A 17,775-nucleotide genomic window follows, 5' to 3' on the forward strand; every position below is an offset into this window, starting at 1 on the left:
AAGTTTTGTTCTGCTTCGTCTGGCAGTTTGCTCGGATGACAAACCGGTCGAGGGGAGATACCACCACCTCTAGGCTGGAGGAATGGACAATCTGAAGCTCACGCCAGTGTTGCATTACTGCCATCTTCTGGAGATAGTTTGCTCTTACAGTCATTTCCTGTAAACCCTAATCCATCGGTACAGACTGAAATTGACAGGGTCCAATTTTGTTCCCAGATCGACCCTGCCAACAACGTTTCTAGTAATCACACAGGAATTGTAGCAAAGTTACAAAAGAATACTCATGGAGCCTACTCTCCTAAATCTCTTGCATCTCCTGTCCAGTCTAACTTGTTTTCTGTGTGAAGCACTTTTTGGGGGTTGAAGTTATATATATATATATATATATATATATATATATATATATATAAATATATATATGGATGGATGGATGGATGGATGGATGGATGGATGGATACTTTATTCATCCCACAAGGGGAGATTTGTTAATGTCTCCATGCCCTACAAATGATCTGATCGGCTGTTGACAAACTGTAGTTTTCGACAACACAGCTATACCTATACCTCAACTTGAAGTGCCCACACTGGCAAAGTTCTCACAGCACCAAAACACACTTTAAAAGCCCGAGTCTGATTTCGTCCATAGACTATAGATTACGTTCAGCAAAAGTGCCCTCTTCCATAACCCAGTTGAACATTTTCCCTCTGACTCCCATTAGTGTAATTGATCAGCAACCCCTCTCTCCACAACATGTCATGCTTTTTCAACATAACAAAACACCACTCTATTTATAGGTTTAGTTATCAGAATAGTTTTCACTTCCATGGGACATTCAATGGGATCTGCCTTCTTCCCATACTTTATTAAATAACTTACATTTTTCAACATTATGGAATATAATTTTTTGCGGTCTTCAATATTATTCAGTGTTTTCAATAATTTTCCCATGCTAAATGGGACCATTTAGGTCTTTTGAATTTTTTTGTGATAAAGAAATCATGGCAATTTCATTTTTGGGGGGTTTTGATTTCAAAAGACGACCTGCCTGAATGAACACTGACTCGTCTGTTCCTGATATGTTCAGAGACTTTGACCATATCAAGTTCAGAGAACTTGAACATGAAAACATTTAACAGGTTGCGGAGAGATCGGCGAACAAGGACCAAGGACCCCCTGCCAATCCTAGCACTTGAAAGCTATATTGGGTGGGTCTTGCCAAGAAAAGCAGTGGGATCATTATAACGCCTCAGTGTCACGTGAAGCAAGAAAAGGTTAGATTTGAAGCATTAAACAAGTACAGTTCAATGTGGGGATGTTATGAATCATATTATCTGATTACACCACATGCTTAGTAAAATCGGATGTGGACTTGTTGAAATGCTCACTAGCTGGAGCAAGAACGTACCCAAAAAGTTCTGTCAGGCCGAGAAAGAGCACATGAGCGTACCCCATCCCTTTATTTCCAGCACTCTCTACTGTAACCTGCAACTCTATGGCGCTGCTAGTATTTTGTGAGGCTCCACGGTCCACCATTGCTATCAAATTTGGATAATTGTAGGGAACAAAACTCATTATACGTTTCTGGTAAACAGTATATAGCAACCTGTTATCCATGATGTTATTAGTGCAGACATGCACTATCACTTTTGAATGGAGGGATGAATGTCCTGGAGAGCTGGATTTAGTTCTATAAAATCAGCTGTCTGACCTCCTGAAAGGCAGTAAGTCATTGCACTGGAAAGCTTTACAAATCTGCCGAGTGAGGCCAAAAGAATGTCCATCTCCATAGTCTCCCCAAACTCCTCCCAAACCTGGGCTTTTTTTCTTTGGCAACTGCCACAGCTGCAGCTCTTCTGGCCAACCGGTACCTGTCTGCAATTTCCAGAGACCCCTGGGCCACCCAAGCCCAAAAGGCCTCCTTCTTCAGCTTTTACCACTGGTGTCCACCAGTTTTCCACAGTCACCCCCAGGACGAATGAAAATTCTTCTGGAGGTTAGAGTTGAAGACCTCACAGACACAGGCCTCAGCCAGACATTCCCAGCTCATCACCACCACATACGCATCTGATCCAACTCACCATGAGGTGGTGATCAGTTGACAGCTCTGCTCCTCTCTTCACCTGAGTGTCCAAGACATAAGGCCACAGACATGATGATGCGACCAAAAGGTCGATAATAGAACTTTGGTCTAGGCCAGGGGTCTGCAAACTTTACTATCCAAAGAGCCATTTTGCTCTATTTTCCACCAAATAAAATTTGTCTGGAGCCGCAAAAGCTATTTGATATCACAGCTTATAAAGTGTTATATATAGTTATATTATATATACAAAAACTATAGTTTGTTGTATTTATGAAAATATAGAACAAGAATAAAGACAATTCTTGACATTTTTTTGCAATTTTACCTGATATAACAATATCAAACTCTTATGAAGAGGAGAGTTTGCTGCAGCAGCTGAGAATTCGCTCTTTTTCGCTCATCTCCAGCATAACACTTTTCAGCAAATGCTGTGTGCTTGTTGTGGAAGCATACAGGTAAGCCAGCATGGTTGGCAGTGAAAGCAAATGAAGACGTCCACGCAGAGTTAAACTCTCTATTTTCCTCCGTGACTTTTCTTTTTTTGGATTTATCCATTGACAGTTTACAGAGGGCGGGGGTCTGAAAATCATGATTAGCCACCTGCAAGGAAAAGCGCTTGACAGGGGTAGAGGATTTAACTGCCTGTGGGAATAATTAACATAAAAGATTCTGTTCATTCTTGCTTATAAATTATATTCTCTCTGAACACGTTTCTCTTTTTGGAGAGAGTCATGTGAGATAACTTCTTCGATTAGCGCAATTTCCCTGCTCTTCTTTCTATTTCCTCGTCTCAGCCCCGTGTGTCACGTGTGTGTAAACCTCGCTGAGTCAGGAAACTTATCAGAATACCCATATTTGATTGGCTGAGCTGCATCACGTGATGTGATTTGCAATGCATTGGTCGGTGTGTTTCCTGCACCGCCGAACAAGTGCCGTAACGGCTGAATAAGAGGCACCGGTTAAAGTTTAAACTCGATGCCCAATATGTATAATTCCGAATTATCTATCGGATTTTAGTTCCTGGGTCTGGATCCGGTGCGCCAGTTGGGGACCTCAGGGAGCTGCAACAGAGAGGCTAAAGAGTTGCTCTGCTTCCAGTGCAGCTTGTTTTAAGTAGAGCTTTTATCCAATCAGATTTCACCTCTGTGTCTCTAGGTAAGAAGAGAGGCCCGAGGTCTGCAGACTCACAAGTGCATCCATGTGCAGTTTAAATAGTAAACTATAAACTATAGTTTTATAGTTGGGCGTATTCTTTGACGTTCACTATTTAAAGACAAAGTCCATCCTCCTTTCTTTGTTAACAAAGAGTTTAATCTCACGGTTGTTCAGTACATCTGTGTTTTAGTTCCAGTAAGAAGTCCTTCTTGATTCATGGATGCCAGTGAAGACAGTCGAGCCTCCCCAGTTGTATTTCTTGAATACGTTTTAATGTGTTTGAGGGCTGAAAATGTCCACTCGACAGAGGCAGCAGATATTGGGATTGTCACTGCCCAACATGTCACGCTAGCCCACTGACCAATCCACGTATGGCTAGGCCAGCTAGAAGGCTCTGGCAGCTTTGGTAAGTTAACTGCTTTTGTTTTTACATCTGCAGTAGCTTTAATATGCTTCTTAGGGCCCGAGCACCGACAATGTCGGGCCGTGAGGTCCTTTTTGGGGGCTTTATGATATCCCAAACCTCCCCATATTTGGCGAGCATATCAGGACTGCGGGAAAATTAGATATTTTATGGGTCCCATGCTCGAGTATGACAAAATTGCTCGCTAGGGCCCCCTGGAAGTTGGAATGGCAAACCCCGACAGCCTGTATGTCCAAATGACTTAAAGCTGACATGAGCTGAGTAACTGAATGAGTTCTACAAAAAATCCTCTTGGGACCCTAAGCTCCGCCTCCCGAATTTTTCCGCTATTTAGAATTTTGTAAAAAAAAAAATTCACTTCTCCTAGACCCTGGGTCTGATTGATACCAAATGCTGTGAATCATTATTGGATCAATATAATTAGAAGTTATGAAAAGCTTGTTGAAATCTTATTGCATTAGGAATATATGGACCAATGAACTTCATAGAGGTGTGGCTGTCTACACAATATATATAACTTCAAAACCATGTGGCCTATCATTAAATATGTAGCATATGTTCACATTGTGTCCTGTAACATACCCTCAAATTTTTATTCCATACAACCACTAGGGGGCGATACAGTAATACAGTAATAATAATTGCATTTTTAGGCATTTTTCATCGTTTTCAGGCGTTGTACTTTAACTCCTCTTTAACTCCTCCCACAGAATTTATACGATCGACTTGAAATTTGGTCAAGATGATCTAAAGACATTAACGATGAAAAGTTGCAAAAATGGTCGACTGACATTGAACGACCTTCGTTTTATGTGGCGCCCATGTCACGCACATTTCGTGCCGTTCGCCATGAAAGAGGAAGTTGTCGTAACGACAAGGTACTTTATTCAATCTGCCCCAAACTTGTTATGCATGATGCTGGTCCAGGCCTGAGCACATTTCTATGCCAACATTTTCACAAAGCCATAGCGCCACCTACTGGCAAAAGGAAATGAACAGTTTTATACTTTGATGTACTCCGACTAGGAAGTTGCCCAGATCAGTCTCAAATTTGGTAAGGTAAGCCGTAAAACATTGATAATGCTTCATCGTGAATATTGTGAGTTGTCGTTAAACGCTGTTGCCGTGGTAATACGTCATACGCCATGAAAAATTAAGCTTATTTTTCTGAGGCTTAGGATGCTCAACAAGCCTTGGAACTTTGCATAGGTGTCATAGGTGATGGAAATATTGATATTGAACATGTTCAATATCAATATTTCCTGCAATAATGCAGTTTCATTGATGTTCCGCATGATAGAATTGTTTCTACTGAAGAAGTGATGATTGTTAAGTGTGACACCGGTTTCTCTCCTTCACACCACGAGTGAAGCAGCCTCTCACAAAATAAGATGTTTATAAAGCCTGCATGGGATGGAGGACTACATGTCATGGGGGTCGTGTTTTATGTGCTTTTTGTAGTCCTTCTTTGTTGTAGTTTCTCCATGACAGACCTACGTCAGTGACATCTGCCGTCGCATCATAATTACGTATAGCTTAGTGAAAGTGGAGTCGGATTCTTTAAACACCACGGTTGTCTTTTCCTAACTCCTCATAAACTCTGCTTCACATATTTCCTTGACCCATGACGTTTTCCTTAGAGGTCAAGGAAAAGTGGTTAGGAATAGACGACAGGAGGTCATTTTTGGACTTTTCCACCGCAGCCTGCTCTCACTACGTGCGTGACGTTACGCTATGACGTTACGCTATAACCTTACGCAAAAACGTCACGGATCAGGAAAAGCAATTTATTGGCGACAGGACGAAGGAATATCATCCAAATAAGCAAGTATTAATGTTGCGTTTTTTCATCAAACAGATAGTAAACGATTTCCTCTTGTTGACAATATGTTGTTGTCTCTAAGTTTGTATTCCCGAAGAACACGCTTAGCGGTGTAGGAGAGGTAGTTTATGAGAGTACTGAAAGCTGCCAAGTTAGCGCCAGTTAGCTAGAAAGCTAACAGCTGAGCATACTGTCGTCGTAGCTTCCCATAACTTGCGGAATATAGACAGAGCAAGATGGATAGTCAGGTGAGGTAACTAACTTAGTACGTAGATCGCAAATATTACTTATACAAACCATGTTAGCATAACGTCCCTATTGTGATTCAGCACATATCACTTGCCCTAACGTTAACGTTACATCTTCTTGTGATTCGACATTGGCAAGCTAACTTGTTAACAAGCTAACAGTTGACAAGCTTAATCTCTCGTGTCAGTAAAACAAAGATATTCCGGAATGTAAACGGAATGTGTCAGGTGATCAATCTTGGGCCCACACTATCATTGTCTTGCACATTCCAATGTTACAGAAAATATGGCTGTTACCACCTTTGGATGGTATCTAACTCGTTAAACACTTCCTCCCTCTTTCTGCGGTCAAAGTTCAGGCTTTGGCAGACATGTCATACGGCAAAGCAGAGAGCTACCGCCCGGTCCCACGGGACTTCAACGCCCTCATACAGACATGTAGCTCCAACATCCAGAAGATCACACAGAACAGTAAGTGCTTCATAGCCGTGTCAGCTGGAAATGATCCTTAGTTCCAGCCAGGTACATCAAAGTATGCATATGCATAGATCTAATTATTTGGATTAGTTATTATAACATGACGAGTTTGTAGAGTCAGACAGACAAAGGTTGCTTTCACTGGTGGACTCATCATAAGCCTCTGAGTGTGTGACAGAGGAATGATGCTGCTTTAATGATATGAGCCTGTGCTGTCTACTGCCTAGAGATTAAAGAGCTCGTCCAGCGGTCCTGTGTGCAGGTTGAGCCCCCCCCGTCTTGTGAAATTTGGAGCAGATTGGACAGTGTTTCCAACGTCGTTCACTGAAAATACAAAAGCTTTGCAACATAGCTTAAAGAAGGTCCCAAGGACTTTCATCCTGCTAGGAGGAGTACATCAAAGTACAAAACATGTTATTTCCTGTTGCCAGTAGGTAACTATGACAATGAGTCTATACTGGTCTGTAGATGTATTTAGATGTGGACTGTTAGATTAGATTGGATAATGTACGTTCAAGTTACAACAACTTCCTGTTTTAATGAAAGGAGAACTTTCGACACCACTGCATCATACTTCCACGCCAACTGAAAAGCATCGCAATTTAGCATAGCAAAGGTCTTAAGATGGTGCTGACCAAATTTGAAGTTGATCTGGTGAAATATCTAGTAGGAGTTTGTTAAAGTACAGTGTCTAGAAATGTCAAAAACAGATCCCTAAAATAGCACAATCCATTCAGAGTGGTTGACCTCCTGTCATGTCGGCAAGATAGGAGGGTTAGGGTTAAACCAAGCAAGAGTAAATTAGGTTTTAAAAGTATCCAACCGAGAAACTCTGCCCGATATTGCCAATTCTTCAATGAAAGTCGCTAAATCTAATGTGAAAGTTGCCATGTCGACAACCCTTCATGTCTCCCTCCGAAGGCCACTCCCCCAAAAATGATCATTATGAACGTAAACAACAAACATGGCTATTGTTGGTACTCACAGCTGTCCAGCTGCTTGTGGAAGACTCTGTTGACATCAGCAAGTGCACAGGCAGAGTGGACGCAGGCGAGCAGGCAGATACCTCATTTTAAAAAATGTTATATTTGATTTATTGTTTGCTGTAGGGATGTAAAGAGAATTTCAATAAATAAAGCTGAACAAAAAAGATTTCTAAAATACATTACCCAAACTAGCTTAAACTCTTCCAATGCACATTTGGGCATGTTGCTATTTTTTTAAGATAAACCTATCCAGTAGAATAATGACAGAGCATAAAAAGATAATTGTCTTTTCCAACAAAACAGAAATGGTACGATGTAACATGAGCTTGTGCTCTTTGTGTAATTGTTAGTAAGAGCAAGAGGATAAAACAGTCTTGATTTATTGTTCCGCCCTTACCTGAAATATACATGTCAGCGACCGCAGATAATCTCAATGTGTTTTGGAAATGAATATCGTTTTTTATATGCTTTAGCCCATTAATATTGAAAAGTAATCTCACATTATTCTTTATGCATCAACATTAATTATAATTTTTTTGGGCAGTATATTAACATATAATCTCCAATATTATAGAAATGATGTTCCATCACTGACAGCTGACATCAACTGTGTGCACAGAGTCACAGCATTGTGCTATATTTTTCTATTACAGAAACCTCCACTCTTTATTCCGCTGACTCTTTGTAATATTTGAACATGAATGCAAAAAAACAACAACCGCTGTTCAAAGAAATGACTGGCAAAGCATAAAAGCGGTAACTTTAGATCTCCCGAGTAACAAACTAATATCCAACAAGGACTTAGAATGTGACACACAGTAAACCTTCGATACGGACTGAATCATGAGGAAATGAAACGGCGTTTCCAGCTTTGTAAGAGGGAGGAGACAGAGAGAAACTTAGGGTTTGTTAAAGAAAACTTGACAGTGAGAAGGTTAGGTTCACAGAGTCAGTTACCATGGTAACACAACTCTCTTTCTGGAACTGCAAACCCAGAGTTTCCCTCATCTCAGGGTTAACTATCTCACTAACTATCCACAGAGAACTCAACATTGAGACTTATCACTGTGTTTTGTTCTCTTGACAGCTGCTCAGATCAAGAGTATGGTGAACCAGCTGGGGACGGGTCAGGACACCAGTGAGCTCCAGGATCGCCTGTATGTACCCACCTCATCTCTAGTAACTCCTACACTGTTTCCTCTCTCACACAGACACACTTTGTCACTTTGAGCTCATCACTTGATCTGTTCTGGACAGCTTTGACTTCCTCAGAGCTATTATACAAATCTCTATTAAACCGTCCAAAATGACGTGCTTTTTATGATCACGGTATCAGGGATGGTATCTTTAAATTATACAACATCGTCATCCAAAAGACAGTTCAAATCTAGTTTATCCCTTCTGCATCACAAGGGACATTTTAGTTTTTCTCATTTTTTGATTATTTTGTCTGTTAGTGTTTATGGCATACATTTTGGCATGGTTGTGTTTTTTTTTTGTCTTCTCATTTTGGAAGTTAAACTTCAGCTCCTATAATACGTTTACAATAAACTGTAGCCAAAATACAGGCACACAAACCCTTACAGTTACAAGGTTCATTTATTGTCATTGTATAACAGGATTGCGCAAAAATGCAGTTTGTAGTCTCATTTTGCTACTTAAGAAAACACACACAACAAAATAAACAAGCCTGCAGCCTCAGCCCAAAAAACTACAAAAAGTTCCCAAATCCTTAAATTACAGTCACAGCTAAACAATAAGATGAGCTATTAGCTTTCATTTATAATCCTGTTCTTCTGATCAAACTCTGTATCACTAACGTTACCTGCAGTGACCGAGGATGGACGGCTGCTCGACAAACATTAGAAAACTGAGCATTTCTGCATGTTCATCGTGTTCGCTAAATGTTTTGATAAAGTGCTGGTATTTCCTCCCTTTTGAGGATTTTATTGCATTATTGCATAGTTATCAGCATCTACCAGCGTAAAATGTAGCCGCACTTTTGATATTTTTCTCCTCTCTCTCACGATGTGTATCTCACGCTTTACTGAGCAGGAGTCGTGAGTGTGTGTGTGTGTGTCAGAGTAAAGCATGACTCCACCCCTTGTAAACAGAGACAGAGAGAGGACATCTCACTCCGTAACTTCTACCGCTAGCAGAACCGTTAACTCCGGACCTTATCGATACTCCGGGTATTTACTACTGTTCCCGTTTAGAACCGGGTATCAGGGGGCATCCTTATTCATGAAGTGGATTTATTCAAGTTTCTCACCAAAACTACAAGAGATTACATGTGAACACATCATGATAACATTATAATTTACCTTCACCCAATACTCATTTTCACTGAACAGAGCCTGAACGCATCATAAGGTAACCGAACGGAACCTTCGTTCGTTGGCCGTTAGCGGTGCTGCTAACATTACTATATTTCTCAATTTTACGGATTGGTTGTTTACAATGTAACCTTATCAGAGATCGGTGACTAGAAAACCATGAACGCCAATGTCCTGATTGCATATTTTTCTGAATATTGGTGGATAACGATCGCCAGTAAAACCTTAACTCAAACTGTGATGGTTAATGTTAAACTGTGTATTTAATCCGTGGTTCACACCGTGCCGATCCGTGAGGGGGGATCCGTACGGATGACGGCTCAACAATAGTCCGTTACTCCACTAGTTCGCTGGTTAGTACATGTTCTTAGTACACGACCAGGGATGTTATCAGGCCAAGCAGCTTTATTCATATTGACTCTCATCAGGGTTTTCCTCACATCCTCTGAGGACACTGACAGTGAGCGGTCCTCTGGAGGCGGGGCAGACTTGACGGCTGACTCTTTGTTGAGGAGATCAAAGCGAGTATAAATCTGGCAGCGTGGCCTCACACATGATGGGGATGCTCCTGTTTTTGTAGCCTGTGACATTCTGGATCACCTGCCACATATCTTTGGTGTTGTTGGTGTTGAGGTCTCTCACCAGTCTCTCTTGACTCCTCTTTGCCTCCTTGATGCCAGCTTTCAGTCTTGTTCTGATGATGCTGTATGCTTCCTTATCCCCTGAGTGAAAGGCAGCTTTTTGTCTCTGGATAGAGTCCTCACCTCTCCATTCATCCATTCTCTCTGGTTGGGATTGATTTTATTGTGATCACCACATTTGCTGATATATGATGTCACTGTTCATGTATATTCCTCCAGATTGATGTGCTTCTCCTGGGTGGCGGCATCCCTGAACATGTGCCACTCTGTACATTCAAAACAGTCCTGTAGAGCTGCTGTAGCTTCATCTGTCCACACTATAACTGTTTTTTCTGATGGTTTGACCCGTTTACACAGCTGGGAGTAAGTAGGCAGCAGAAGCAGGGAAATATGATCTGACCAAAGAGGCTTGTGGAGGGCTTTGTAGCTGCCAGGAATATTTGTGTAAACATGGTCCAGTGTATTCCTGTGTAGCAAATGTATGCAGCAAAACTGCCATTTAAAGGGTTCCATTCTGAACATGAATGAATACTTACTCTGGAGCACTTCTAAACTGTTGGTGTTTCCACAGGCAGCAGATACAACATTATACCAACCAACTGGCAAAAGAAACTAACAAGCACCTGAAAGAGTTGGGCTCAATCCCTTTGCCTACATCACCCTCAGAGCAAGTAGGTATCGGTCTACATTTGTTAATAGAATACATCATAATACACTACATCATACAGTAATGAGTATGTTTGGAGTTGAAGTGACTGTGGTGTTGGTAGCTTATGATTAGACATGTAGATCATTATCCAAGTACATCATGAAAAGTTCTCCGTCGTGTCTTAAAGGAGTGATCCATACCGTCATGAGAGAGAGAGAGAGAGAGAGAGAGAGAGACTCTCTTCATCCTCTGCTCAGTTTGACATTACTCCTCAATCTTTACATAGATGGTAGTTGGATGAGATATTAATGCTGTGAATATTAAAGTTAGCACCTTGAACCACGGAATGAAAGCATCAAAAGAATTCAACTTGGTGCCTCATTCTTCCCTCAAGTTTCAAAAACACAATTTGTTTCTTAGTTGCAATTTTGAGGACCCTTTCTGGTTATTGGTATATTTGTAGAGTTGACTCGGGTGGTGTAATTAAATACTTTAAATTACATTTAGCTTCAACTGCTTGTTTGATTTGAAATACTTTCATAATCAAGGTTATCACGGATTGATAGAAAGGCAAAACCACAAATATGTCAATAGTTTGAATTATTTCCACCACAGCATCTCCAACAGTCTGATTTAATTGCTATGGTAAAATTGATCCGATTTGTGGCGTGGTAAAGTAATTGTCTGTTTTCATCTCTATGAATTCTGCCCTGTCTTTCTAACTGGTTTCATACAATCGGTCTCCCTCTGCTCTGTGGTGTCCAGAGGCAGCAGAAGATCCAGAGGGAACGGCTGATGAATGATTTCTCAGCAGCTCTCAACAACTTCCAAGTAGTCCAGCGGCGTGCAGCAGAGAAGGAGAAGGAGTCGGTTGCCAGAGCGAGAGCTGGATCCCGCCTATCAGTAAGTAGGCTGTGGTGGTTTCACTCCACGGGACGAAAGCTAAAGAACTCTCCTCACCGCACTAATGAGACGAGAGAACAAACGTCTCATTCATGTGAATCATGTCTTGCAACTCTGTGTTCTGCTAACTTGACATTGGCAATAGTGGACTTTTCTCTCTCCCACAGACTGAAGACAGTTCTCGGGATGAAAAGCTTGTTTCTTTTGATAAGTAAGTGACTGTCATTCATTCAGGGTTTCCTCTTTGCAAGGTGTATTATTGAGACCCAAAGTCTTCAAGACATTATGAATGAGTATATGATCGGATAAATATAACCATTCAGCCAAATGCTGGTTATTTCTCATTTGGTCAGTAGGGTGCAATGGTCAAAAGAAATAACCTCGCTGTGTATTTCCTCTTTTCTATTGTAGATGACATTTCTCTCACAAATCTCATCTTTATTTCTAAAACCAAATTACACTATCAACTTGTCAACAAGAGATCCGTGTTTGACCGCCACAAATATGGATGATATCAAATGCCAAAACATGCACCAATGAAAAGCAGCTGTGATTGGACAGTTGATTGTTGCTGTGACGTGTTCCCATCTCAAAAAAGAAAGAGCTTCCTCGCATCTCCTCATGAAAAATAATGGCAGTAATTTGTACTCTGCTGAACAACACTGAATTTTAATACATATTGTCACTTTGTTTTTGTGGTGTGATTTTAATGTGGCATGGAAAATTCACGTCACAGTAAAAATAAACAAAAAACAATTCATTAAGTTATTTAAGAGGAACACACATTTTTGTATTAAATTATGACAGTAAATGCATATGTAAAAAACATTTACACAGAGCAATGTGTAATATATTTCACTTAATCTATGCAAGTCTTCCATACCATACAAACAACATGCCATGACTTAACAAATAGACTGAGATTGCAGGTGTTAAAGTGTCCGTTTGGGGTTATGTTGTGCAGTTTTTAAAAGGTGGTGTTTCCTACATTCCTACAGTTAATACAATGCATATGAAAGAGAACATCACACAGTGACCACAGCAGGAGTCTGTCTTCACACACATTAACCATGTTTTCCTGTTTGTGTAAAGCCAGGAGGACTGGGGTCAGATGACCACCCAGACAGAGGATGTGGCCATCACAGAGGAGGACCTGGAGCTCATCAAGGAGAGAGAAACCAACATCAGGCAGCTGGAGGTCAGGCTTACTATTTTTGATATGAATCCATTCATAGTAGGACCTCTGCTACAACCCACTGTCATGTTCTGTGACCACACACACTTGCCACAGGTGATTGTAGCTTGTGTGATTGTGTGTTTCAGTCTGACATTTTGGATGTAAACCAGATCTTCAAGGACCTGGCAGTTATGATCCACGATCAGGGAGAGATGATCGGTGAGTAGCGCTCTGAGGACCTGAAGTTCTAAACACACCACCAGTGGACAGTGCACATCACAGATGCTCCAGTTACTCTGCTTAAACTTGCACATCAGCAGCAGTGAGACCGAATCCACTGCTGCAGTTTATAGATCTGTAAGATGATATTCATCTGTAAGAGAATATTATACATACACTTCCTGGTAGTGTGGTAATCCAATATTGGATTAACAGATAGCAAGCTCAATAACTAAAGACTTATGAGCATGCTTAGACCTCAAAGTTGAAGTTGAAGTGGTGTTGTTTCTCATTGGCTGTGACATTGGTAAAAGTCTGGTTACGTGTGTGAAAGTACTGAGAGAATGATCATTAAATCAACAGTGACTCCTTCAGCCTTTGCTTCAGTATTCACACAAGAGCTGAAGTAATGAGAGGGTGAAGGTGCCTGTACCTTCATTTCAGCGGGTTGCTAATGCAGAGGTGTGTATAGATCACAGCCATTATTTTACTCTTGATAAGCTACTTTAGCCAGAGTAGATTATCATTTAATTTAAATAATTTAACTGGATGAATGCATATTAATTGCAAATAGAAGATAGGCCACACTTCTAACACAATTCTTTGCTTTATTTGCTTAAAGTAAATATTGTCTTATCACTTAATTTTATTCTCAGAGTAAACCAGAATGCTACATTCTAAAGCTCATATTTAAAATAAAATCCCGGGTAACCCCACCCCCCCACCAGGTTTCGGGGCTTCTCACCTCTTTCACCTCTTATGAGTTTGCAGGTATAGTAGTGCACAGCGCTTTGATTGGTCCAAAGACAAGAACGGTTCTATAGCTTTTGGAGCAATGCTAGCCGACATCATGCTGTGGTGGCCACTAAGATAACCGGCGATCAGTGGGCCGTCTGAGGAAAACTCACACCGCCGCACAACCCTGTTAATCGCTGCAATGCCTGATTTTGGTGTGAATAAAGCCTAAGAATGTGACTTCATAAGTTTCCAGCTGACCTTGCTGTATGTTCTGCCTTACAGATAGCATTGAGGCAAATGTGGAGAATGCTGAAGTTCATGTAGAACGAGGTACAGAACAGCTCCAGAGAGCCGCCTTCTACCAGGTGAGTCTGCAGCCGACATCCAACTGCTGTCCATCAGTGAAGTTCCTGCCAGTAACCCTCCTGTCTCTGCTTTTCTTTCACAGCAAAAGTCCCGGAAGAAGATGTGTATCCTTGCTATGGTTTGTTCTGTTGTGCTCGTCATACTTGGCATCATTATCTGGCAAGCTGCCAAGTGAGTTGACGCCACACAACCGATGTGTCACTGCTATATTTTACTCTGCCCTTCCCACCTGCAAGTACCTGCTTGGAATCACAAGAAGAAGAAGAAGATGCTTCACCACGGTCAGCAGATTAGATCTCTGCAGGGGGGATGGTCAGTGTGGAAAACATACTCATCTGAACTGATCAAGCCTGTTTTTGTAAAATCCTATTTAAAGTGAGATGAAGGACTGAGGTGATGTCTTGTCTTGTTTACTGCACTAACACTAGTTGTCACTGTATTTCAAAATGAAAACATGTTATTGGGAATGATTTTAGAACAGGCAAAACACAAAAAGAAACACGACTTGTTAAAGTAAATGAATCTGGTTTTAAGAGGCTGTTTGGGCATCTTCTGGTGTAAAGTGTGTGGAGTGCCTGGCCTTCCCGGTAACATTACGTGGGACTTATATTAATCCTGGTGGTGATGGCAGTCGTGGTTGTAATATATGTTGTAAAATGAAAGCTTGAACAGATTACCAGTATGAATCTAATCCATGTCTGTAAATATTACAAAGTGCTGCAATATATTCTGTTAAGTACATTATGACAGTAAAAAAATGAAAGTCCAGTCTTCAAAGAAAACATTTTTAAATTGATTTCTATGAGTCGTTCCAGTATGCATAATAAATGTCTTAAACACTTAAGCTCTCCAGGATGTCATCAGTTTTGTGTCTTCTAGTGAGTTTGAAAGAATGTAAAAAAAATACAAATATGTTTACTATAATGGAAAAACATTACATTGTGTAATTCCAAATTACATTTAGTTGAATGTAAATCTCATTTCTAATAAAATGACAGTATGGAGAACATACTGTATTGGATGGAGGGAGACGATTAAGATTCATTGATCAATCGTCTCTCGCATGTATTTTAAATATCTACTGTATGAGTGTAATTTATTATGATGCCACCATCTATTTGTTTAAATGTTTGAAAGTTACATATATGACATCTGCGTATTAGTGTGTGTAGAGTGTCTGAATGGGTCAACATCCAGCCTGTGTGCCTTAGTAAGGATCCAAGTCTCTTATAGAAAAGAAAGGCGTAGCAGGTGCATAGTGAGACTGGCTTTGCTACTACAGAGGGATGGCAGGCGTACAGTAAGACTGTTATGGAAAAGGCATCGAACTCTGTCTGATTCTAGTGCGTTCTTCAAAGATCATCAGGACACCAATAGGTATCAAGTATAGATTTGAGGACAGGCATCACTAAACATAAGTGTTGGGATCTGGCAGGAGCGTGTTTGGTTATTAGCAAGTATGACAATTCAAATATTGATTAAGATTATTAACATAACGGGGCACCACCCTGAGATGAGGGACCAAGAACCAAACTGGATTAAGACACTCATGTCAATAGTCAAAGTACTGTTCCACATTCAGAGTGAACAGTGAAGGTTTGAATTTGAGCACAGACCACATATCCAGCTATTATCAGTTTATTTATTTCTAATAAAACTGATTAAAGTCAATATTATAAATCAACAAACATCTAAACGTCGAACAAAAAGTTTGGAAATTAGTGTTTGGTAGATTATTTCTCTGTTGTAACAATACTTCTTGGCAATAAATGTTATGCCGTTGGAAAGCCTGTTTATTTACCTTTCAAACGGTGCCCCATTTGTAAGGAACATGCATTTCTGGAATGAGCAGCACAGCTGAGTATGTGGGTTGCGCCCATGAAACATTTGCCAAATCTTCTCTGCCAATGCCAAACAGCTTATTTGCTATTGACTCTTGTTTGGTGTTGTTTGGCAACGCCTGGTTGGAAAAGTCCAAACCAGTTTAAAGTCCCAGGTAGGCCCCATGTCTTTGTTTCAACCACATGGTGAAGTCCCAACAAAAGTAACCACTCATGTTGAAACACAACTTATTTTCATTAATTAAACTACTTACCCAGGGAATGTACACAAAGTGCTCATGCATATCAATGCAGGTGTGTGTACAGTATCAATCTTGGATGTGCACTGGTGAGTAATCCACTGCTTTGTAAACACTCTTACCAGAAGAGTACATCCATGGAGAGCTAGTTTCTTTACAAAGGGTAATACAACCCGCTACTTTTGCATTTAACTCCCAACAAATAAAAGAATAAAAAAGATCTTCAATACATAATTGTTGCAGTTTAATACATGATCTCAAATAATAAAGACACATTTATATTACATCACAAAACCCACAATGTACTGCATGCTTAGAAGAAAACAAATAAATCATTTAATCTTAAATGAGCGGCTTAACTGAACTCATGAGCATAACCTCAGACACTGAATTAAAATAGCATCAACAGTGAAACACTGAATGAAAATAGCATTAAGAGTGAAACGCTGAGTTAAAATAGTATCAAGAAGAGTGTAATAGAACTGCATCACAGTCTAGCTTGTTAACACGTCTTATACACATTTATAGTTCATTTGAACTCACACATGAATGAAACAATAAAGAGGGAGAACACCTTGAAAGAGGACTGCAGCGTCTGGCTGGTATCCTCAATCTCTGATGACGAGTGACTGTAAAACAAACAAAATAAAAAATTAGAAACACAATGTTCTAAACTTCTGGAAAGTTCTATGACATCCAGGATAATGTTGCCCCCACACACACATAACGTTACTACCTCAATTGTTCATCGCAGAACACACGTCAGCGATTCCTGGTCCGTTTGCGGTCCTACAGTCGGTTCTATAATGGCAAAAGTAAACACAAGTTAGGTTACTAACGTTACATCTTAACACTGAAATTGGTAATTAACTTTATTTATGTTAGCAATTCGTGACAGTGTTTGTAAACTATGTTAAACGGAAACAATGTAAGTACAGAAAACACGTCATAAACATCACTAACGTAACTTCAGAATAACTCAACAACACTTTAGGACATAAACACCAAAATATATAAAATATATAAACTATCACATAAGGAAATAGAATGAATGACTGGCAGATTTAATGGTTTTTCAGTTGGGGTTTTATTGATGCATAATTGTATTGTAAATTGAATTAGGCTACTGGTAATTATTTTATATATAATTGTATTGTTTTTTAATAATCTAATGTCTATAATTATGATTACTACTAGCCTATTATTGCCTTCTGTTCACACATGTTGACAGCTAAAAGAGTCGAGCTCTCTCCATCATATCCCCACCACCTACATCGATGATGGTTGTGTGGTACGATGTGTATTTTTTGTAGACTTTTAACGGCTGCATTCGTTTCCGGTATAACTGAGGCAGCTTGACGCAGCATTTCCCAAAGCCCTCCGCGGCCACTCCTCCGCGGCTCCGCGGTGCGCTGCGGACCGGTGTCGATGTGATGAGCTGCTGGTGATATCTCGCTGAAATCCAACCAGCTG

General features: G+C 40.4%; 1 protein-coding gene across 3 annotated transcripts; it reads left to right on the forward strand.

Moving 5' to 3' along the window:
- Window positions 1–5,400: 5,400 nt before the first annotated feature.
- Window positions 5,401–15,063, forward strand: stx12 (syntaxin 12). Of its 3 annotated transcripts, none has more exons than XM_031871365.1 (10): window positions 5,401–5,484; window positions 6,085–6,201; window positions 8,281–8,350; window positions 10,742–10,841; window positions 11,585–11,722; window positions 11,890–11,933; window positions 12,815–12,920; window positions 13,046–13,118; window positions 14,139–14,221; window positions 14,305–15,063. In XM_031871365.1, exons 2-10 carry the CDS (start codon window positions 6,102–6,104, stop codon window positions 14,395–14,397), a joined length of 807 nt encoding a protein of 268 aa, XP_031727225.1. In that variant the 5' UTR covers window positions 5,401–5,484; window positions 6,085–6,101; the 3' UTR covers window positions 14,398–15,063. The 3 variants fall into 3 exon arrangements, with proteins under 3 accessions (XP_031727225.1, XP_031727227.1, XP_031727226.1); XM_031871367.1 differs by having other exon boundaries at window positions 5,428–5,484; window positions 6,090–6,201; XM_031871366.1 differs by having other exon boundaries at window positions 5,434–5,488.
- The last annotated feature ends 2,712 nt before the right edge of the window (window positions 15,064–17,775 follow it).

Source organism: Anarrhichthys ocellatus, unplaced genomic scaffold (genome assembly GCF_004355925.1).
Source record: "Anarrhichthys ocellatus isolate YVR2014 unplaced genomic scaffold, GSC_Weel_1.0 scaffold57, whole genome shotgun sequence".
Taxonomy (NCBI): domain Eukaryota; kingdom Metazoa; phylum Chordata; class Actinopteri; order Perciformes; family Anarhichadidae; genus Anarrhichthys; species Anarrhichthys ocellatus.